Genomic DNA, 24,348 nt, shown 5'->3' with positions numbered 1-24,348 from the left:
TGCAGTGCATTAACTTTGCTAATTCATCTTTTCTTGATTACAGTATATAATTCTGATCTTTACATTTATATTTTTATGCCTATTTTTAGTTACATTGAAAACCAAATATTGTAACAGATTTTCATTGTTAATTGTATACATTGTGTTTGTATTTCCTGCAAATTCTTACATTGTGATAACAGGAATGGCTGTCATCTGAAGCTGTGCATGTTTCTCATTTGAAGAAATGTAATTGAAAATGTATTAAAATAAAAATAGATGTTGGATACTGTAGGCATGAGCATCTAACTAAACTAACTTGAGTCTGCGTGCTGCACCCTGGCCCTGATGGAGCTTTTGAGCATTGCAGTAGAATTTATTATTAAAAAAAAAAGAAATGCAAACGTTTAAAAATATAAAAAGTTATTTCTATAACAGTGCTTTAAAAAAGATTTACTATTACTAGTATTTTTACAAAAGTTGCTGTTTGCTATACAGTGCCTATTCTTACCCATCTACCTTTAGAGCAAATGATAATGAACTGCATATGATTGTTGCATATAATGTAATAAAATATACAGCTCTTGTAGCATTGTCATGCAAGAAAGTTATAAATGTAATTTTGTGAGATTGCTGCTGCTAATATTTATACTAAGTCAATGTCTATTCTATTGTCGGTTTCAACCTACCACATGCTGTTTTTAACAAAATATCTGAAGTATCGCCCTGAAGTATTCACTCATCTGTCACTCAAGGATGAGTCAGGAAGCGTATTATAGTAAAACAAAAAATGATAAATTTATTGAGTGCTTAATACACAATATAGTTATTCATAACCATATAAAATTATTAAGAATAATGAAATTGAATAGCAAGCTTCTTTCAACTTTCACTTCAACACATTGAACAGTTCCCTGGGGAGAAGTTCTTCTCTCTTTTTTTTTTTTTTTTTTTTTTTTTTTAGTATTTTTATTTTCTTTAAATTTTATTTTACTTTTTAAAAAAGCCATTTTCATTGCCATTGTGTATGGTTCTGTACTTCAGTGGTGCATGAAGCCCTGGTGAAGGGATGTGTTTTAGATATAACAAGCCTTATTTTGGAGGTGTTTAACATTACTTTGATTTTCTGCAGGTGCATTAATTCTTTAGTGTTTGTTTTGTTATGGAGCATTATGGCACAGAGTTGAAGGACTTCAAAACCAGATTTCACTCTTGCATTTCTCTTGAGTTGTTTGGATATTATATATTTGGTGCATTTAACTCCATAAAGTATCTTACTGAAACGTGAGAAGTTGCATGTTCTCAGTCACTCTGTATGCTTTTACAGGCTAATCCATGATCTTGTGCGTTAAAGGAAATAAAACGACTGAGAATTCCTAAGAAGTTTTTTTTATTTAATACCAAAGGATATTTAGCGTTATCGTGGCTGATATAAAGTCCTAAACTGATTTGTCTCAGCTTTGCCGTTATCTGTATCATTTTTTAAAGGTATACTTTATAAGCATATAAGGTTTGTTTATTGTATTTTTGTTTACAGGAGGGTTTAAATGGCAACTTTCATGTTGGCTCTAACACTGTTTACAGAAACAGATGTGTGTTGTACTGTTGGGCTTGCTATAAAAATGTGTGTGTGTATATATATGTAGAAGCTTTAATGAAAGGAGATCGTTCTGTTAATTATTTTCTATTTGCTGTTTTTAAAGTGATGATCTCTTGTTTTCTTCTAGCATCAGATAATAGTCAGCGATTTCGAGAAACCTGCTTTGCATTTGCACTGACACCACAGCAAGTGCAGCAAATCAGCAGTTCAATGTGAGTTTGATCAGTAATACAGTATTTAAATAAAAATAAATAAGGAACTAGCTCACCATATCTTTCATTTTGAAATGTGATCTTAAGGAACACAGAGGTGTGTTTAGTGCCTCAGAGAATACTCTGCTGAGGGATCCTTTTCTCCTTTGTAAGCTGATGAAGAGTAAAAGGGTGAGGAAGAGAGAATTAAATACCACCACTGTCCAGTGAGTATTGGGCAGGTTTCTGCTGTACGAAGCGCTGTACAAATGCGTAACTCTCCTTCTTGCAGCCCTTTCTTGTCATCAGTCAGATCCTTTGTCAAGTTCTGTGTTTATTCACTATAAAGATGGTATTTCATAGTGACCCATCAGAATTTTCTTTATAGTATACTAGAAAAAAGAAATGGTGGAGATCAGTTGCGAATTTGATTTATTTATTTAATTTGAAAAATAAAACGTGTACCTTTTGGTGTGTTTTGAGAGTGGTGGTTTGACCAGGAGGAAAGTATGCTATACACTATGTATATTGGAAGAGTGATTGAGATATATATAGATATATATACTGGAAAGAGTGATTTAGCAAAATCTTGAGAAAATATTGAACCTGTTGTTAAAACATACTGTTTATACCTGTGTTCTGTTATTTCCAGGGATATTTCTGGGACCAAATGTGACTTCACAGTGCAGGTCCAGCTAAGGTATGTATTTGTATCACCTGTTCTTGATGCTGTTGTTTTTTTAAGAGATATCAGATATAAACCACCCAGCCGATCGGGCTTTCCTTTATGGAGAAGAGTCTCATTCTGTTGTTTTCTTGAGAAAAGCTTGCTCTTGGCTGATTTGAGAAGGGCAGATGTTACGACTTGCCTGCGTTATAGGCAGCTTTCCTGGAGTTGCTGGTGTCCTGATACCTGGCGTGTCAGAATACTGCACGTACTTAGCTATAGCCAGCTGATTTTCTTCAGTTAGTTATTCTCGACTGTTTGTCTACTCCTTTCTTTAACTCCATGTCTGTCAGATTCCAGGTGCCTGGGCCTTCAAAATCTATGTGCAGGGAGGGTTGTTTTGCTCCCCTTTTTTGAGAGCAGCAGCCCCTTGGGCTCAGCTCCGTTGAATAGCTGTACCCTCATGTGATGGTACATTTGCATGGATGGGGCAGGTCCCCTGGGAGAAATCGAGTGGAGCTGAGAGGCTCTTTTTGGTCCTTTGCCTATTGTCTGTGATCTTGGCCTACACACATTTTTGTACGACAAGGAAGGGTGTGTCTTCTTTTGGTGCCAGCAGCAAATAAGCCCGTCTGAACTTAAGTAAATAAATAAAACTGTCTGACTGTAAGAGGCTTGACAGAGGCACAAGGACAGCATTTGGTGCTGTGGCTAAACAGTTGTCTGGGTTATTGAAACTAGAGGAGGTACAGTTGAAGAAACTGTATGTTTTGTCCTTTGTGAAACCCTGGTCTTGTATCAAGAGCTCAGACAGGAGAAATGGTAGGAAAGAAATTTGGATGCTCTGTCTTTTGTAACAGGAACCTGTGTAGCTGAATGAGTCAGTCAGTCAGAGGAATTCAAGAAATCTGAGGAGGAACCTACAGCCATCTTGATCCAAACCTATGATTTTGGGGGGGGATTTCCTGCTTAATGATCGATACAGCTAATCTGGGGACTGTGTTTAGCAGATTTGTCATGCCTTCCCAACTCAGTAGAAAAAAAAAAAATTCCTTCTAGGAAGAGATGATCTTTAAATCACTTTAGAAGTGAAAGATGATGGAAGCTCTTTGCTTTTAGGTTTTGTTTATCAGAAACCAGTTGTCCACAAGAAGATCACTTCCCACCCAATCTGTGTGTGAAAGTAAATGGGAAACCATGCAGCCTTCCAGTAAGTAAGATGCTATTTTGATGTACATATTTGGATAGCGCTGTTAGGAACTGTCTGTCAGAAATTAGCCTGAGAATTTATCCTAACCTTTGTTTTCACATTTTGGAGCATTTGAATGTGAAGATGGTTAAATGAATGGAAAAGAGAGTTAAGTAAATTGTTTCTCAGGAGATCAACCAGTAGGTCCAGAAGGTTAATTTTCAAAAAACGTGACGGTAAGTTTTAATGTTTGACAAACATCCAGTGGGTCTGGCTGAAATTGAATTCTGTTTTGGAGGTTGTCTGTGCAGGGAATAGACTACCACTGACCAATGGGACTAAAGAGGAAAATGCCAATTTACAGTCCTGGGTCAGTGCACAGGATTAGAGTGCGCAACATTAACCAGGCAGATTGAGTAACAGTACTGAGAAAGGAGAGGTGGCAATGGTGCCTTTTAGTGTTCTGTGGTCAGGGTTAGGATTTGGAAAGTGTGAGGCTCAGTGTAAAGAGAAAGGGCTTGTAAAACGCCTGATACTTTCTTGTCTGATATATATATATATAAAAACATATTTATATATCTCTCTTTAAATTGATGAGGGACCCTGGTTCAGGTGAGAGACAGTTTTTACTGGGACAGGGTTGTGGAGAGGGGGAGAAAGAGAAAGCAGTATTTTTTTTTTTTTTTTTTTTTTTTTGCTGAGGGGAAAAATACTTTGATTTCTAGGGCTATCTTCCACCAACCAAAAACGGTGTTGAACCAAAGCGACCTAGCCGACCAATCAACATTACCTCACTCGTCAGATTGTCTACGACGGTACCAAACACAATCGTTGTCTCATGGACTGCGGAAATTGGAAGAGTAAGTAACTTTGGTACATAATGCTGTCTATGGCTTATTAGTTTCTGCTTTGGCATCTGTTTGAAAGATTTGAAAGATAAGCAAGTTTGTGCAGAAGATACTTCATGTTTTAGCAGCAGACTGTTCCTTCTTTTGATTGTGTTACTTCATTTAGGCAGATGTGACACGCTCCTTTAGATCAGTAGCCCTCATATTTTTTGGTGCACTCTCTCCCTATTCACCCCCATGCCCCCACCTGCCTTTGTTGATTCAGTGAGGGCCCAAGGATTGAGACAGCCTGTAAAACCTTTTTTTGGTTGTTTGTCTTAACTTCAGACTTCAAACTTCCTGATTTTAGGGACCTGACAAATGTTATCTTGGCTTCAACTTGTAACTAGCATGGGACACTCAGTACAGACTGGTCTTTTATAACTGTGTAAATGTGGACACAGAGCACAGCAACTCAGCAGGGCCCAGGAGATTTAATTTGCCTTTTTTACATTTCTGTTCTCACAACTGCATTCCTTATACTTAATATTTAAAAAGTCATGTTTTTATAACTTTTTTGTGTCTGTGGGGAGAATGTTACAATTGGTATTATAAAATTGCTGATGTTCCACTGGACTAATTAAATCTGGAACATGCTGCAAAAAGTTACTTCAATAAATTAGTCTGTGAATTAGTGCGCTGCTCTCACTGGTGGCAAAAAACCTGCTAGATATGCATTCCAGAGTCAACACGTACTTGAAAAACGGTGGCTTTGCCATTGCAACCGTCCTGTTTTCAGAAGTCCCGAGAATCGTCCTGAGATGAAACCTTGTCCAAGAATTTGTCAGTGTGCAAAGCCCGGGATTCCTGAACCAGTGTGGAAAAATGCTTACAGCCCAATCATGCACAATAGCCAGTTATAAAACATCACGATGGTATTTCATGATGGATTTCTTGTGGAGCGTAAAACAGTCTCCGTTCAGATGATAGAATAAATGATGGCTGAATGTTTTGGTTTTTTTTTTAACCTTCTTTTATCTAACGAGAACTGCAGGTATCAGAAATAAGCCTTTTAAAATGAACCTATGTTGGTTTACATTGCAGAAGTGCCTTCATGCGAGTTGATATGAATCCTGGTTATTGCTCTGAACACACTGCTGCACTTTTCCTTAAGGATACCAGTGAGGATTTAGGGAAAAGAAATGTCACAAGCCTGCGTGGACCCTAGGCTAGTCTCTTGTGAAGTAGCTAGACTCTCAGGCTTCATAGATATTTCAGTTATAAAAGCCATATTGGCTAACTTCTAGCTTCCAATACAAAACCAACGAGAGTGACAAATTCTCAGTGTATTTCATGAGATTTAGATGCTAGTCAGAAGTTCCCCACTCATGAGATGTAATGCATCCTAAAGCGATTGTTTGAGACCTTGACCATTAAATGTGAGGAATTGTTTTATATTTGGATGTGCCTGTATAGTACAAAATTGGAGTTCCCCCTCATCCCCTTTTCCTTTAAGAGTCAGTTGTATGTCTCAACTGGTGTGCTCTACCTTTCCTGAAGGCATAATTGTGATTTTTACACAATCTGTTTCAAGAGCCTTCTGTACAAGATGCCTTGGGCAAGTTCCTAGCTTTGTAGATTCAAGCTGTCGGTAAATAATTTCACAATGTTAATTAGCATTTTTCTAACTTCTATACTAATTGAGGCATTAAACAAACAAGTTAAAGCAGTAGTGGTTTTTAACGATGTGAGAAGCATTCATTGTAAGAATAAAATATTTAGAATGTGGTGTTTCTGATGCTATTTCAGTTTATGTAATCTTGTGGTAAGATATGTTACTGAAATCCCATCTTTGGATTCTGGTGGCATCCTAAATAAAGGATGGTAGATGTCACAATTGTATGGATTTTTTTGTTAGTGGAAACATACATGGCAGTTGCTGGGGGAGGTCTTTAATTTTTCCGTTTGAAGTGTATGAGTGCAGCTACAGGTTTAGCGAATACTGTTTATAACAAAAAGTAATTGATGTACCCTAATGCGAGAACACAAATTTTGTCCTTTCCATTTTGGGGGTGGGGGGAGCGAGAAGGGTGTTGCTGATGAATGCGTAGTACAGTATCACATTTTTAGAAAGACAGTTATTGCCTGCTGTTGTTGTTAGCTTACAAGAAAAATGAGAGCTTCACAAATCTCAGACTGTGGTTTGAAATCAGTTAGCGATGCCAGGAAGAGCACTCGGCCGCTCCTGCTCGCCCCTTGGGGGGGGAAGGCTTACCCTGCTTTCGGGGGAGCTGATGTTCGGTCCACATCTGACCTGCTTGTATGGCAAATGATTTTCTGTAGTGGCAGAAGCGAGCATCTGTGGCTTTTTGCTCACACCGATAAGGAATATTTGCATGGTCCGTTCAGTTGAGACTGTACGGGGGAGTGACTTAACCTCTTCCAGAGGGGAAGGGCAGACAGTTGGCAGTGGTGACTTTTTGCCCGCTCCGGTTAGATTCGCTGGAGTACATCCTGGCCCCACTGAACTCCTGAACTCTTTAACTGCCTTATTTCTGGTAAGCTTCGGCAGTGAAGTTAGCATTTCATAGACAGTGAGTTTGGGAAGATAAGGGAAACAATGTTGAACAGTGCTTCCAGACTGAGTAGGGAATACTGCAGATTATGCATCTTTTTATGTATTGCTTTTGAAGAGGCATCAGTGCTGATTTTCTTATTTTAAAATGAAATAAGCTTTTATTTAAAAAAAAAAAAAAAAAGTTTTGGTCATATTTGACCTGACAACTTCCCTTAAATGTATTGACACAACTGTAGTACCTAACATTATTGATGTAAAATTACCCTTCTTAAGTGGACTGTAGACTGCCTGTCCTGAGTTAAATGTAGAAGTTCCAGAAGTGTCCAAAATGCTGGTTTTACAGCTTGGTTTGCAGCTAAGTCTACTCTCAGTGAAGCGTGAAGTCACTTTTGTTGCATCTCTGAAACTCCAGTCCTGTGAACTTGCTGAAGCACAATGGGTTTTCTCGGGTCTGAAAGCTTTGCCATCTAAAGTCTTGCTAACTGCTTCAGAAACACAGTGGCCTGTAATCACATAACAAAGTGCATAAGCATTGTATAAAATACAAGCTGTCTTTTGATTAAAACAGTTTTTACTTTGATCTTCTGTTCTGTTTTCCAGAGCTATTCCGTGGCAGTCTATCTTGTAAAGCAGCTGTCCTCTACGGTGTTACTGCAGAGGTTGCGAGCAAAAGGAATACGGAACCCTGATCATTCTAGAGCACTAAGTATGTCTGATGTACTACTTGTTTAAAAAGGGAAAAATAGCTTTTGTAAAAGGATATTTGAAATAGGACTGTGCTAACTGAGGTTTGGACTTCCTACAATTCTCTGGGTTTTGAGAATCTGATAGTGGTGTTCTTTGTATTCGGTTCCAATTCAAAGACTCAGAGGCCTTTGTTTGTACTAGGAGCCAGTCCAGGAACCCTGTTGACACTGTGAAGGGAAAAATGCAAGAGAATCTCTTTCAGTTCAGCCATACTGGCTTTGTTTCTTCAGAACAGAACAACTGTATTTATATAGTTAACTGGTAATTCAGTACCTCAAGCAAGCTGAACTAAATGCCTGATACTGAACCTTGATGCTGACATGCTGGAGGAAAGTCTCCATCAACATAGTTTTTGTTCCCTTGGCACGGTGTTGTGGAGTGAGCTCCTGGAGAGAGAGAGTGTCTAGCACAGTACTCCTCCCATCCCCCTTCCAAATTAAGTGTGAGGTTTGCTGCTTTATTGTTTTCTCTGACGAGTACATGTTGCTATAAGTTTGTACAATAAAAATGCAAGCAAAGACTGCTGCATGTTTCCTTTTCAGGGAGAGGGTGAAAATACCAGCACCTGACAGCTGCTGGTCAGACTCCTTAATGCTCAGCTAATGTGCACTGTATGAGAGAACAGGAGCTTCTCCAGAAGGGAAGAAAATAGCCCCCCAGTAAATGCTACAAAGCTAGTGGCATATAGTGCTGGACATAAGCTTGTGCTAATGCAGTATGATGGTTTAAATGCACAAAAACCTAGAGAGTTTCCAGGTGGCCACTGCTCTGTGTACACAAGGCGAGAATGAGGGTCTAGGTTTGGTTCATGGGGCAGGAAGAACGTGCAACTGACTTCCTCATTTAACCAGTGACTGCTTATAAAACAGTCCTTCTAAGTAAAAGTAGGGGATGGGTAGAGATGAAAGACTTCTGCAGTGCTAATACTCCCTGCAGTTATTTAAAATTCAGATTTTGTCAGGGTGCTTCTGATTTCCTATTTCCCAATTTGCTTTTCAATTTTAAATCACAGGATTGCTTGACGAGTATTTCAGAGGTTTACAGTGGTGCTTGTCCATGTGAGAGTCACAAACACATTTTTTTCATGTGCTTGAAGTTAACAGTCAATTCAATGTGGCTCATCTTGGGAGTAAATTTTAAATAAGTGTCAAGTACAAAGTTGCATGTATATGAAAAAAGGCATCTCTGTAAAAATACATTTTCTAGAGATCTTGGTTTAAGATGAGCTTTTCCTGCTTTCCACTTTCTTAAATCTTGTCGTTTATGATCTTTCTAGAGAGTAAAGACTGCTTACGTGAGTCTGAAACAATAGTCGCTGCTGCTTGCTTCCAGTAGATATGGCAAACTGAAAGTTGAGCATACAGTTTCAGATTTGTTTTATTTATCATCCATTTTGTGTTTTAAACCAACTGTAAAACAAACCTTTTCTTCTTTCAAATAACAGTTAAAGAGAAACTGACCGCCGATCCAGACAGCGAAATAGCAACAACAAGCTTAAGAGTTTCTCTTCTTTGTCCAGTAAGTTTTGGTTTTTGTTTTTGTTTTGTTTCCTTAAATTCCCTCAGAAGTGATTCTGGTCGAAATGTGGCTCTTCTGGGACACGCATTTGGTAGAGGTTAGCTTGTGTTTATCTGTGTGTTAACTTTGTGGGGCTAGGATCCAGTGCTGAAGTTATCTGTACCTGTGCTTATATCATGTGCACGTGATATACCCCTGAGAAAATGAGTATTCTGTTCACTTGAAAATTCAAAATTATATGTAAGCATACATTTAAATCTGTCATTAGATCTGTGGGTGCAGTTTGGGTCCTTGACTGTGATAAAACCACTCTCAGTGGTAAGGTAGGTGAATCTTAACTATTTAAAATAGCTCTTCAGTCATTATCTGCAGTCAAAGAATTGAGCATCTCTTAACTGAAGTTGATTATATGCATGTATACACTTTGAGTATTTAATAATATTAGATTAAAAATGAAACAGTGTCCTAGAGGTAGTTCAAATCCAAATTTGATGGGAGAATACTGTTCCAATGAATGTGGAAGCAGCAGAGACGTACTGCATCTTGACCTACTAACTGTTTTTAACCAAGCAGCTGCAGAGATAAGCAGTAGTTTATACCTTACTTTATCATTGGTAAACTGCACAATATTAACATTAAGTGCACTCTTTTTAATCTTTGGGACTCAGTGCTCTTTTTTTTTTCCAGTACCATGCACCTTCAGAAAGCTTGCTGTCTCTGTTGATTGACAGAGTATCTTCATTGCAGTATAACCTTTTAACCTCTTTTCAAGATTAAGGATGCATCTGTTTCCTGCTTTGGCTCAATCTGCTCAAGTTTGACACAAAATTGTCAGTTTTGAAATCTAAAGGAGAAAGCTGACTTGATTCGTGCAAAATTGAAGCTTATTTCTCAAGTGATTAAATATGTTCTTTATCACTGTAAAGATAAACTTTTAGATATATAAGCTTTGCTTTGTAAAAAGCACAGTGGACATTGTGGTTCCTTTTTATATATGTATTAAGTTATTGTAAATCTTTAAATGTGATATTTTCACGATCTTCAATCTTTAGACTTTCTCCATATCAACATTGATGCTAACTACACAATAACACATTTATAAGGAAGATAAAACTTATCTGTAAGAAAGATACACGGATTAAATTTACAAAATAAAATCCTGATCTGTAAACTTAGAACCTCATAACCTATAATCTTGTAAACCTATGAATTTATGTGTCACATCGAAACTGCTGCGGATTTGGAACGCAGAAGTGTCTCAAGTCCACACCTGGCACCTTATTTTGCTGAGTTGTTACAGCTGAATTTGTGTTGCGCTGTTAGCACTTCGTTATTCTAGAAAGCACAACGACAGTTGTGTTGGGTTTTTTGTCATTCTTTAGGCACAATATTCTTAGCGCTTAAAATTAGTTTCCAATACAGACAAAAATAGCAATCTGTTAGTAGGAATTAAATGGCTGTAAGAATTTAGAAGTGCCTATGTATTAATTCCTTATCTTAAGTGAATCTTCATGCATCTTCTGGAATTATGGCTTTTTACCTCAGTCGTACTTGATTTGTCAAAACTGCCACTTCAGGCAGTTTTCTTGTTCTTATATTTGTCCTGATTGTCTCCATTACTGATAAAAGTTCTTCTGCAGTGCTTTTAGGTGCATTTTTTTTCCCTTTATCACTGCGATTCAGATGAGTTAGTATTAGAGCAGGAATATCCTCTACAATAATGCTTTTAGGACTGCATGTTTTCTAAAGATGTAAAATTCTATTTTGCTTTCTCAGTTCTGCTAGGGTTAAACACAAAACAGCAGCCAGACATTAGAATGTAGCTCTTCAGAAGTCCTACCTTTGTCAGTATTTCCTCTTTAAAATTTATTGCTTTTCTGATAGGGATACAAAACAAAGTCTGTAGCAGATTATTTGGAGAATATTTGTCTCTGTCATTTTAATAACGTCTACAAAACCTGCACGCTTGACTTTTTTTCCAGTATGTTCCTCGTTCAATGCTGTCTGATTTCACTGTAGCTCTTGGAACAATCCATCATTGCAAAGGCTCGTTGGGACAGAGACAGCACCTTTCAACCTGTCCTATGAACAGAAGGGTTATTAGCACGATCCAGGCTGTCCTCGGGTCTGAAGGCAATTTTATTATAGCCCCCATATTTTTATTTCCTAATTTGTAAACGTTTGGCTCGGGGAGAATTTTTCTGTAAATATTTTGTGCTTTCTTTCTAACGGTTGAATGGACAGGGTATGCTTTGAAAGTACACACTGAAAATGCTGATTTCGTCTCCAACAACAGAACCAAAAATTAAAGAATGATGCATCTTCAGCTCTGTTAATGTGAGGGTTCTGTTCTCCCACCTCATTTGTTGTGGGTGTAATTCTCATGTGTGTATACTTCAATAAAATAAATGGAATTGCGTATCTCCATGGGCATGGCAGGTTTAGACTTTATAACCTTTATTTTGCCCTCAAAAAAAGTGCAGTGTGAGACAGCATCCTCTGAATTTGTTTTGGATTGCTGCTGAGCTTTTTTTAGCACAGAGGCCTGCTCTCCCTCCGAGACTGTGGAGTGCAGAGAAAAAGCTGTCCTTAACTATTGGCTGAATCTATCTAAGATACAGCAGGCAAATGGGCTGGACTGAGTCTGTATTTCAGGAAGACACTTGAATTCATGTTCTTTTTTTTTTTTTTTTTTTTTTCCCCTTGAAATAAAAATAAATAAATCCACAAGCTCTGCTGACGGACCGAATACTTAACTGAACAAAAATTCCAAATCTAGCATTTTACTGTAGGTTGTGCAGCTTTGTTTACAAATCCTTCACTCCTGTTTTGGGTGCTTTTTTTAGCATGAAAAGATAGCGATGTTTTGTACGCTTGTAAAAGAAATTAATGCAGTGTTTCTTTGGCTGCATACAGGCAGGAATCAAAACAGTAACAGTGTTGGCAAACACAGTTTTTCAAAAGTTGGGACGCATCCCTTCTTTTACGACCTTTTCTTTTGTCAGTTCTGACACAGCTTGGCCAGTATGGCAGAGCTGATCCGGGAGGTTCAATGCCAAAAATGGGAAAGGAGACATCAACTTGTTAACGCTGAGTACGCTGATTCTGGCTGCATGCGTATGGCTTCCGTTAAATCCGACCGCTGCTTAGAAATTAGAGCCACAGTTTTTATACCAAAAGCTTGTGAAAATGTTTCTGGCTTAAATCTGCCTTTTTTTTTTTTGGTCAGGAGACAGGTATTTATGCTCTTCCTGCAGCCTTCCTTCATGTCTTCAACCTTCCTTAGTTTTATTTTGCATCACATAGAAGCATCCAGGTTTTCTCTGGTACTCTTACTCTTGATCCTGGCTCAGCTAGGAGACTCATATTGTGCCCAAAAGACAAATGAGCCATTGACCTACCATCTGGGAGATAAGAATTCATAAAATCCATGGATCAGGGGGCCTTGCTTTGTTGGGGGTTGATTATGTGATAGAAATAATGTGCTTGGTCATGGATTTGGGGGGAGGGGGTGCCAAACACATGGCACGTACAGCACCTCCTGCTGTCTGAGATCCCCAGCACCATCACTGCAGGCTCCCCGGGGAGTTTGCTGCTCCCCTCCCATCTGGTGGTGAGGTTTGTGACAGTGACCGAGAGCCAGAGGGAAGAAAAATAAGCAATATCCTGCAGTCTAGCCGAATTTCCTGGGAATGGGGTGGAGGGATTTCTGCTTCTGGGGGACGCAAAAAAAGAAAAAGCATCATGGAGGAAGTAGTGGACTGTGAGTAGGGCCTTTGTTCGTGATATTGTTTTTTACTTTTCTGATATTCTGAGATGGAGTGCCATCCTGTGGCACCCATCTTGCATTGCTCAGAATCAGTATGCATGACCACGGCGCTTGCTTAAGCCGTTCTAAAAACAGTTCCTCCTACTATCCACTGCTAGAATTGGCTGAAGGTTTTCAAATGAAGTCATCGTGCATATTTTAGTCAAATATATATAACTTCAAAATACTCAGTATAAATAGTTCTTAATAAATAATTGTTTTGTTGTTTTTTAATGTGGGAAAAGTCTTGTTTAGACATTCCTACTTTTTACCTTTAGTGTGGTCAGTTAAAGCCTCTCCTAAACTACAGCATAAGCACTTTGCCAGAAAACAACTGCTTGATTTTTTGGGGGGGAGAGGAGACTTTTTTTGCTTCAGATTAATACGAAATGCCTCTCACCATCTAATCAATTTTGCATTAAATATGATCACACGTTAATGTTATGTGGTCTGGATTAGCACTGATTTATCCAATCCAAACTCCAATGTTCCCGTTCTACAATTTAGCCTAAACACTCACTGTGTTTAGCACTCCAGCGTTATCTGCTCAGCATAAGCACTCAGCTGGGCTTTTTGTATTAAACTTGTGGAAGCTTTGTGCTGGCCTGCAAAACCTCACTCTCCTGGCCTTCCTACAGACTCGAAGGAAAGGATGGTCTCCGCCTGAAAGTGTACTTTAGAACTCATTTTCTCCTGCTTCATCTTTCATTAACATTTGCAGGCCCTATGTAGTGTTGAAAAGGTGCGATGGTATTTATTAGGGGATGGTCAGCTATTTGTATTTTACACAGAAAAAAGGCAGTGAAATTTCAGGTTAGCTCACAACTGTATACGTAGCAGTGGTGTTAATTGCAGCAGGAGGAGTATAAAATAGTTTCTTAACAGTTACCAGGTGTGACTGATTTGTGAGTAGTCACTGACAGTTCTTTGGAGAAAGTAGTGAAAATGGAGTTAGAGAAACGCATCAGGAAATGATCCGTAATCCTGCAAATGCTTTTTCTATATGCTTGCTTCTGTGACTGTAAAGTTAGACAAGTAGTTCTGGTAGTGCCCTGCTGAGTGAAGTGCAGACAGCAGCTTGAATACACACTTGAACTGAGAGTGAATAGGAGAGGACTGACCCATGTTCATCAGCTTTTGAAACACTGATGAAGAATTCTTTTTTGTGGTTCGTCCAAGACACTGGTATGTTACAGGTGCTCAGTGGACTCTGAATTTTGTTAAAGGAATATGAAAGGATGTAGTCTTCAGTTTCCTTGATCAAATGTAGTTAAAAATGTGATTTTTAGTAGTTTTCATGTGATAATCAAACCTACAGGAAGGACAAAACGGTGCATGTGGCATGTATTTTAATCAAAACTTGGATTTGTGAGAGTTTTTTCTGGAGTAAAATTCAACCTGTCTCTGTCTCTCTTCAGACAGAAGAGCCCTGTCTGTTAATTTAATACTAAGATGATAAAATCCTGGTTTTCTTTTTTTTTTTTTTCTCTTAAAGCTTGGTAAAATGAGGTTAACCATACCATGTAGGGCCTTGACCTGTTCACACCTGCAATGTTTTGATGCCACTCTCTACATTCAAATGAACGAAAAGAAACCAACCTGGGTTTGCCCTGTCTGTGACAAGAAGGCTCCCTATGAACATCTCATTATTGATGGGTAAGTAAAACTGGAATCAAAATGAGGAATATACCTTATGCTCTCTGCTTACTGTTCTTGTGCTGCACAGAATACAGTGCTCTGAAATCTTGGTTATCTGGCTGTGACCTGTTTTAAGTTACCATGTCCTTCCATTTCCCTGCTCTTGGTGAAAAATTACTAACCAGGTACCTCTTCATTCGGTATTCTGGAAGAATTGTGGTCATAATGAAAGGTATTCCTTAAAATCCTAGGTAAATTTTTGATCTGTCTGACCTAAAACAGTTGTGATTTTTTGTTTGTTTGTTTGTTTTCCTTGTGGTTTGGTTTTGGTTTTGTTTTAATATTCCATAGTGCTGGATCCCTCAGTGAAAACAGCACTTGTTGTCTTTTCTTTTGATGGAGCAACTGCACAAATCTGGCATAGTTGGTAGCAGACATTCATGTTAGATCAAATAAATACTGCCCCCCCCCCCCCCATGCATGTACAATTCCAAGGGGAGCTGCTGTGTATAGAAAGTGGCATAGAGATTGATTCCCTGGTACTGCCTACCTGCAAAACATTAAATAAATCAAAAAATCAATCTGTTACGGGTCTCCATGAAGAAATGCCAAGTATGTGTTCCTGGGTTTGCATTTTAATTCCTTAGGTAGGAATCTTCTTTCCAAAGTGTGATAAAGGAAGAGAACAAGTCAACTCTTCTGAGAATACTTTCAGAATGTTTTACTCAAACCCATAAAAAACTGCACCAACCAACCAACCAACCAAAAAAAAAAAACAAAAAAACAAAAAAAAAACCAAAACAGAACAAACAAAACCCCAAAAAGCAAAACTGAAAACCCTGAAATGAACAGAACCCCCGAAAACCATCTCACAAATGATGGAGTCTTTTTTAGTGAGTGTGTGCTTTGTTTTGGTGACCTGCTTAGTGAAGCATAAGATGGCTCGGGATCCCCTTGAAGGCTTGCAAAAAGCCCTTGAAGAGACACTTGGGGCTCACACAGGCTGGTTTGGATTCATGGACCCTGAGATTTAAAGGTCCTGTGCTTTGGATCAAAGAACTGTGGGGTTCTTGTTCCAGGTTTCAGCCTAAAATAGTAAAGACTAAGTGTAGTAATAATTAACGCATTTTCCTCATTTCGTGCATTCCCAAAGAGAAGGTTGTTTCTAGAAAATGTTTCAATCTGGGAAAGAGTGAATTTTCTTACTAATTAAAGCAAAGCTCTTTTCTGCACAGAACCACATGAATAGTCTTGGTCAAAAGCTGGAATTCCCACTGGGAGTGGTGTGGTGCCAGGATCCTAAAAGTTTTAGGAAACACAGCTAGGAGAAGAGGCTGCAAGTTTAGATTCACATGCTCAGGTTCTGTTAGGAAGTTTTTGCTTATAACGAGGTTTCAGGAAGTATTAGTCCTTACATAGCTATATAGACTCCTTTAAGATATGGGCATCCTCAGTTACCCATATTTAGCTTTGATAGTATTTAAGAAGGAGATTATATTTTTTTAATCCTAGTTCACATTATTCCTTCATTTTGGGAAATGGAGCGTTCTGTGTCACGAGCTCTGCGGGATTCCACTCTTGTAGTTCTTCTAAGTGAATCTGCAGATTTTTATTTTACATAATATTTTTGAATTTTCAGTGACTTCTTTTTATCAAGGAAGCAGATGGGGGAAGGGTAGAACAATGAAAGCTTTCAACTCTTTTTAAACACCAATTCAAACTTCCACTGACTAAGAAAAATATTGGAGGAAAAAAAGGAGTTAAGCTGTTTTGGAGGACTGCTAATAATTGTTTTTGATTGACAGGCTGTTCATGGAAATCCTGAAGTATTGTACAGATTGTGATGAAATTCAGTTTAAGGAGGATGGATCGTGGGCCCCAATGAGATCGAAGAAGGAGGTGCAGGAAGTAACTGCATCTTACAATGGAGTTGACGGTAAGTGGTGTTTTGGGGTGTATGGACTGAGTGTCATACTGTTGAACTGTTAAGTATCGACGTTCCTTTATCTCTTCAGAGGGTTCATTTTTGCATGTGTATTTGTAGCTTTCAATGATCACTTGTGAGAGAGATTGAGTAATACCTGTTGGGGGCTGATGGTACTTTTAAGTTATCGACGTTACGTAATTTTGTTGTCTTATCCTATGTGGTAAGCTTTATTTCTGAAGACATATAATAAGCTGTGATGTTACGATGATTGTAGTGTTGTTGTAAGCTACAGCTTATAATGTTGACTTTACTTTGTATAGGATGCATAAGCTCTTCCTTGGAACATCAGGTGTCTTCTCACCAACAGTCAAATAAAAATAAGAAAGTAGAAGTGATTGATTTAACCATTGACAGCTCATCAGATGAAGAGGAGGAAGAACCATCTGCAAAGAGAAGCTGTCCTTCCATATCTCCAGCATCACCGTTAAATAATAAGGGGTGAGAATAAAACGTATAAGCCGATGCAGAAAGAATATACTCGCGATGGAGAGTAGTAACAAACTTCAGAAGAATTAGTGTCTGGAAAGTTCTGTATTTTGTATTATGTGCTAATTTAGTAGCTTATAGCAAATGGATTTGATCTCAGGTCACAAGGCCTGAGAAGATTGGAACAACAGCTTTGAGATGTGAAGTGCTTAACACGATACGTTTTTTCAGTTGTATTTGTGAAAATGAGTGTAAACTGGCGCAAAAGGTTGTGGCTTAGGAGTATGTTTTTTGCCAATCTGGGAATGTTTTTCTTCCTTAGAGAAATATAAAAGCAGCGCAAAGGGAGAGAGAGAGCAATGAGAAACATGGGTGTGGTATGGGAGTGTGTGGGTTTTGCCGGTGATTGCTGCCAGTAGCATACTAATAAAGAATGCCAGAATAACCTGATCACACCTAAGCAGCCAAGCTGTTAATAGCACCCCGTTTACATAAACACGCAGGGATGAAAACTGAGGCTAAACCGAAGGGATCCTGTTGTTGAAGTGATTACTACTCCAGTAATGTAAATGACTCGGTGATCGCTTAAAACTTCTCAAGACCTTTTTGGCTGTCTTCCGTTGCTAATTACCTTGTAGAGTATAAATGTGGCGGTGGTACACAGATTTATATATTTTTGGGGAGTTCGGTATACTTGCAGAATTGTCTTGTCCTGGCTTAGGAGTACTTGTAGCATATTTATAGCAGAGATCCCGCTACCGTTTATAGTGAGAGTCATCAGTTTCTGCTGTTTGAGACTGAACTTTCTTTTGCTAAACTTCAGCTGTCTCGGACTGAAATAACTTTTCTGATAAAACGTCATTGTGAGGAGAAAGCCTGGGGAACGTGGGATGCTCCTATCTCTTCCACCCCCTTCCAGTCCCTACGAGACTCATTGGGGTGCTGTAGCACCATAATGCTTTCTAGTGAAGCTCTGAAATTTAGCAGGGGAGCTGCGCACCTGTCACAAAGTTCATAATGCATATGGAGGCGTTGAATTTGTGTTAAATTTGACTTTGTGTTAGACATATGCTGCATGGGACAGCAACAGGAATCTTCAAATGCTGTTCTTTTAGCATTAAAGCCAAGACTATATTTTGCACCGGTAACAAGCCTCCGTTTCTTCCAGCATTTTAAATTTACCCCATCAAGCATCTCCCGTGTCAAGAACACCAAGCCTTCCTGCTGTTGACACCAGCTACATCAACACATCACTTATCCAAGACTACAGGCATCCATTCCATATGACACCTATGCCTTATGACTTGCAAGGTGAGCTTCTGACTGTGCATAGCTGTAAGTACAGCTCTCCGAGCAATAATATCGTAAAAGGATTTAAACACGCAGTCGTTCGATGGCCCACTGGTGGATTTTGCGTCCACCGAGGACGGGATGGTATTTAAAAAAAGAAGGGAAAATTTAGGTTTTAAAAGGTTGTTGTTTTGCAAGCTCCGGTAGTGAAGAGAATCTGAAGTATCATCGGTATTACGCTGGTTTTATTTTAAATAAATGGTGGAAAAATGGGGAGGTGCTTTTTTTGTTTTGAGAAGCTTAATTTTTTTCTTTGGCTCTTTACAGGTTTAGATTTCTTCCCTTTCCTGTCAGGAGACAATCAGGTAAGTCAAGGAAAATGAAGTCATATGGCAGATACTTTTTTCTGGGAAGGACTTGCTGGCATGGATGTATAGGCAAGGAAGGAGCAGATGTATGATGTAGGTGTAAATGCAGGCAGGCTGCAGCTTTATTTGATACACATAGAAGCTGTGACCAAACACAAGCATTGTCTAAATAGGGGTGTAGGATAATGCCTAACAAAAGGTAAACATTTCTGTTTCCAAGGGTTAAGCTCAGTCAGGCACTGCTGGATTGTGGAATGACCCTTGGCCGTGGCTGAAGGGCCACCAGCCACCTCCGTTGTTTTTCAGCCCTGAGGTCTGACTTTGGCCACCGGACAGTGCTGGGCCCCACCGCTGGGACACCTGACAGTCCTTTACACGGTTCGGAGAGACAGGGGCAGCTCTCTGTTTTTTCTGAGGCTGTGTGCCTGTTCCTACCATCTTCGCCACCTTTCTGTAAATATTTACTGAAATGGGGGAGATTGGTGCTGGCTCTTCCAGCTCTGGGAACTACACAGGTCATTCTCAAAAGGAGCCTGGGTTGGCAAGTTCTCCTACTTGATCACTTTTCCTCCTGGGCCTCCGAGGAAAGAAGGGGGCTGGGGTGGCTCTCCTGCCCTTTGCCCCTTCATGTCTGTTGTGCAATTTCAAGTGGGAGAACTTCACTAAGTAGAGAGGGAAACTTTCTTAGCATAATTCGGAACAGAGCCCACACTGTAGAATTTGGCTTCAGAAAAGCTATCCGAATATTCAGTAAAACATAAATATGAGAATTGTTCTCAAACAAGTAGTGCAGAATTCTGATGCTACGCTGATACGGCATAATTATACCAGTGCATAAATGCTGGGGAACGAGGCTGAACAGCCTGCATGTGTGTTTTGTCATAGTGGAGAGAAACATCGAGAGCAAAATTACCCTACAGAGAGAGATTGTATTTAAAATTTGATTCTCGATAGCTAAAGTTCTTGCCTATAAGGGGCTGCCCGACAGAGAGTGTAGCTTGGGACAGCCCTTGCTGCCATCCCGTGGGGCTAAGCGTGCTATTTCTAAATGCATTTTTCACAGAAGTATGCTTTCCTCCACCGGCAGTGCTTGGCACATAGTTTCACCAGCTGGGGTTGGTCTGTGACTTTTGAGTGGAGGAGAGGGATGGCAAAATGTTTCTTTCAATTTGGGGGAATTTTTCCCCCAAGGAATTTTTTGAAGAGGTAAAAGCATGCTGCTTCTTACTGTTCCTTACTGTTTTAGGTGTCTTGTGATACTGTTGCTTTTCTAGTGTTTGCTCGTACTAATACTAGTATTTCCAATTTCTTTTGGCTTCAGAAATCAGGGGCTGCAGAGGTAAAAGCTCACTGCATCGGTCCACTTACCTTGCAGAAAGGTTGAGTAGATGAGCTGGTGTGAAATCCAGAAGCTGTCAGAGCTTTAGCTTACAAATACCTTCTTTTGTGCTGGTCTGAATCAAAACTGGTGTCTGAAATGTAACTTGAAAATGTTGTTTTTCCCCCCAGCATTACAACACATCCCTTCTTGCCGCCGCAGCTGCGGCAGTTTCCGCATCAGATGATCAAGAACTCTTACACTCTCGTTTTTTCCCATACACTTCATCTCAGATGTTTCTCGATCAGCTAAATGCAGGAGGAAGCAGTTCTCTGCCAGCCACAAATGGTAGCAATAGTGGCAGTAACAGCAGTCTTGTTTCCTCCAACAGCCTGCGAGAGAATCATGGTCATCCAGTTGCAAGTAGGAGCAGCACGGACACGGCGTCTATCTTTGGTATCATACCAGACATTATTTCGTTGGACTGATTTTTGGAGTAAATGAACTTGTCAGAGGAAATCTTTGTGCTTGGTTTTACTTTATGTTAGAAACATAGACAAGTTTTTTTTCCTTTTTTAGGGAAAAAAATTTATGTGTACAGAGAACAAAAGTATATTTTCAGTTTTACTTTTGTATATAAACCTAAGATGGCCTCACTGGTAAAAATAAGAAAAAAAAAATACACAAAACAAAAAATTAACAAAAACAAGGAGCTTCAGTTCGTTTTTGTGGATGCTGAAGATTTTACACCTGTGCATTCGTCATGTGAGTTACTTCCGCCCCCCCCCCCCCCCCCCCCCCCCAGTTTGGACACAAATGGCATTATTTTCTTCACAGTAACATAAACAGGAAAGGAGCTGAACTTTTAAAGTTCAAACTTGTGAGAGGTTTTTTTCTCCTCTTGGAGACATTTATCTTTGGTGGTGGAATCTAATTCCCCCATCCCATTTTTAGCGCAGATTTTATTATGCTTAAAGTGGAATAAACCCTACCCAGGCCGTTCGTTCCACAGCATCCCCTCTGTTTGCAGGACAGAGTCTTTCAGGAGTGGGTTTTCTTTTCTGTTGGTTTTTCCTTTTTGGGATTTTTTTTTTTTTTTGGTCATTTCTGATTGTGACCCTCTATTCAGATGATTTTTATTTTTTTAAAAATTCCATGCTTTAGTCAAGCATGTTGCGAGCTCATTAGCGCACCAATTATTCTTGAGGGCCAGACTCAATAAAATCTCAGGCTGAGGAATTACTTGGCTGTGTTTATGTTGGACAAGACAGAATTTTTATAGAATCTAGCCCCGAATAAAAGCATTGTCACATTGGACTGTAGGGTTTTGTTTCTAAGAACTTACTATGAAATCCTTTGAAAATAACTTCAAGATCCTAATCAGCAAAATATTAAGCATGTGTCAATTTTAAATTTGTGGAACTGCTTGTGCTTTAAAGTTAGCCATGCCTGTATAAATGGCCTATTGAATTGAGGCCTGTCTTGTTCTGTCTGGAGAAAAACCTACTTTTAGCTGCAGTAGATCAAATTTCTGCTTAAAAGTGAACTTTTCAACAAAAGGAAGAAAACACAAATGCCGACACACTATTGCATGGTTGTGCAGCTGGTAATGGTCTCGGTACACCGTCTCCTGAGTTCACATTCATCAAAATTAATACGAAATGTTCAATATGAGTCAAACCAAAAAAACAACCCAGTAAAAAAGCCCCACCCTGTAGCCCAGGTGCTCAAACATATCGCTACCTATTGAAGTCTCATAGGGTAGTGGGCTTCAAAATGCAGTTTTCTCTTTTTGGCCTTCTGATTATTTTGATTTCTCTGATTTTTCAGTACGTTTATGTTGAACTTTGAGCCATACTTACTTTCTGGTTTCTTTCCCCCCTGCCCCCCCCTTCTCTTTTTTTTTTTTAAGTTGTGCATGACATAAGGAAATCTTTTTTTAGAACTTATGGGTCATTTGGGCTGATCCATTCTTATTAAAGAGTGAAATGTGTAAATAGCTGGAATGCAGTTTTTCAGGAGATTCTTTAGAGTAAGAGAAGGGGGAGGGAAGGAAGCGATTCTCTTGTGTCCCAAAGTCCATGTCAGAGAGAGTAAATATTTCCTCTGGTGTGAAAAATATTTTTATAACTCGTTGAAAGTGCAGGTAACAAGTTTATCAGGAAAGAGAGTTAAGGAATACTAAAATTAGCAGATTCTTGTCTGAATTTTTAATGTCCAAAACTGTTGATTGCAGTTAGTTGCTTTGAGCATTGACAAGGGCCACCTTTTGCCTATGAAGTTGTCTCAAAATCTTGCATTGATTAAAAAAGAAAAGAAAAAAAAAAGGAAAAAAAAAAAAAAAAAAAGAAAAAAAGAAAAAAAATCTTTAATCCAAGTAGCATTAGGTATTGCTGTATGATCAGTCGTATGGTTATTTGAAAGGTTCACATTATGTGGCATCAAAATTGTTTTTAGTGTTTTTACAGCATCCCTCTGCCACTAAATAGTTGACTTGAATTTTGAAAACAAATGTTTGTGTTTATATGTATATGTGTGTGTATATATGTATTTATAGATCTGTGTGTGTGAGTTAAAAGTGAGTTAAATAGTTTTTCCCATGCATGTGTATTTCATACATATCTGGCTGATATATATATTTCACCATACACCAATTTTATAATTTATTAAATGTCAGTTAAAGAAATAAATAAAAGGATAGAAAATGGGAAATACTTATTTTTTAAACTCAGTCTGATTTTGAAGTGATTAAGCCTACACTAGGAATATATCTCATACATTTTAGTCATGAATACTACTAACCTGGTAACTTCAGAGCATATGCTTTGCTGTAATCCCGTTTGTAAACCTGGAGTACGACCGCCGTCAGTGTAACGGGGGGCGCGCGCGGCCCCAGCTGCTGAAGCACCTGGAGGAAATTCGGGGGAGCCTGTGGCTGTTCCACTGACGATCGTGGCAACGTTGTCATTGACTGTATTGTTAAAGATGCCCTGAAGAGCAGCTTGTGTCACTTTTGACAATGGTATTAAAATCTTGTTAATTCACATATAAAATTAAATGTGGCGAGTGTGTGGTAACACAGCATCTGACATCTTTATGCCTGTCTTCGCTTTTGGAAAGCGAGCTCAGCCTGGTGACCTCTTCCGCTTCCTCGCGCGTTACCCCGCAGGGAAGGAAGGCCGTTCAGTTCTCCGTTGTCCTTTTTTTTTTTTTATTATTTTTTAACCTCATGGCTCTACAAAGAAGGGATGGAACCGTTCTGAAGTCCTCCTTTGTGGCATTAATCCCACAGGCTTGGCGAGTACTCCTGTTCCACGCCGGGGTGTTCCCTAGAGTTGGTGATTCCCCGTGCCTCTGACCACGGGTAGCGTGGCTCGGGGGAAGGCTCGGCCGGGGTTTCTCCACGAGCTCCCTGCGAAGGGCGGCTGCCAGCCCCGACCTCCGGTCGGTCCCGGGGCGTCGGTGAAGCATCCCTGGCGGGTGGCGGGGCTGCTCGGAGCCTGCGGGCTGCTGGCCCGGCCACCCGCTCCGGGGCTGGGGGTACGCGCCTCTCCCAACAGCGGGGTGGAAGCGGCTTCGAATCGCTCCCGGGGGCGCTTTCTGATGGGCCCTTTCCAAGAGGAAAAAAAAAAAAAAAAAAAACGCGCTAAACTCTAACCTGTGCCGCCTGTTAAAAACTTGGTCGCGCTTCCGTAGCGGTAGATGTGACAGCGATTCCGGGCTTGCCCTTTCCTCTCCGTGGCGAGGATTCGGTGAGCCCTTCGAGGACGGGATGACTGATAGAATTTCCTTGGACTCTCTCTCGGACCTGCCTCCCAACGCAGAGCTAAGGACTGTGAGGAGAACGTTTTGAAAATTAACTCTTTGTTGCAGTTAAACATTTCAGGGTTTTAAGCACATTTTAGATAGAAAGGATTTTGTTTTAGCAGTGTAACTTTTTTTGTTTGTTTGTTTGGTTTGTTTTTTTTTTGTTTGTTTGTTTTTTAACAGAGCTTAGATTTCTAACAAGGGAAAATTGCTGATGGTCCCCGAAAGTGCTGCTGTTAATTGTTTTAACTAACAAAGGGAAAAATGTATATAAGCAGATTATTAAAATTACCATTAATTCCATGAATTTAAATCTGTCATTCATTGCCTTAAAACTTTCTCTTAGTTTCCATACGGCATGCCAAACCAGTAAATGGCTTTTAAAAATGTATAGTAGACCAATGTCAGTT

At 39.4% G+C, this 24,348-nt stretch overlaps 1 protein-coding gene across 2 annotated transcripts in view; it reads left to right on the top strand.

The window, feature by feature from the left end:
• Positions 1 to 23,208, top strand: part of PIAS1 (protein inhibitor of activated STAT 1) — a 62,888-nt gene extending 39,680 nt beyond the window's left edge. Inside the window, exons 3-14 of one of the 2 annotated variants that reach the window (XM_042804081.1) lie at positions 1,707 to 1,791; positions 2,423 to 2,470; positions 3,557 to 3,647; positions 4,352 to 4,486; positions 7,632 to 7,737; positions 9,223 to 9,296; positions 14,600 to 14,760; positions 16,548 to 16,678; positions 16,990 to 17,167; positions 18,324 to 18,466; positions 18,773 to 18,810; positions 20,523 to 23,208. In XM_042804081.1, the coding sequence (XP_042660015.1) occupies positions 1,707 to 1,791; positions 2,423 to 2,470; positions 3,557 to 3,647; positions 4,352 to 4,486; positions 7,632 to 7,737; positions 9,223 to 9,296; positions 14,600 to 14,760; positions 16,548 to 16,678; positions 16,990 to 17,167; positions 18,324 to 18,466; positions 18,773 to 18,810; positions 20,523 to 20,558 (1,226 nt within the window). In that variant the 3' untranslated portion in view covers positions 20,559 to 23,208. Of the gene's footprint in view, positions 1 to 1,706; positions 1,792 to 2,422; positions 2,471 to 3,556; positions 3,648 to 4,351; positions 4,487 to 7,631; positions 7,738 to 9,222; positions 9,297 to 14,599; positions 14,761 to 16,547; positions 16,679 to 16,989; positions 17,168 to 18,323; positions 18,467 to 18,772; positions 18,811 to 20,322 lie in introns of both variants that reach the window. The other variant, XM_042804080.1, reaches the window with a different exon arrangement.
• Positions 23,209 to 24,348: the final 1,140 nt, after the last annotated feature.

Source organism: Tyto alba, unplaced genomic scaffold (genome assembly GCF_018691265.1).
Source record: "Tyto alba isolate M040663 unplaced genomic scaffold, T.alba_DEE_v4.0 Super-Scaffold_41, whole genome shotgun sequence".
Lineage (NCBI taxonomy): Eukaryota > Metazoa > Chordata > Aves > Strigiformes > Tytonidae > Tyto > Tyto alba.
This window is presented reverse-complemented; position numbering and strand designations above follow the sequence as displayed.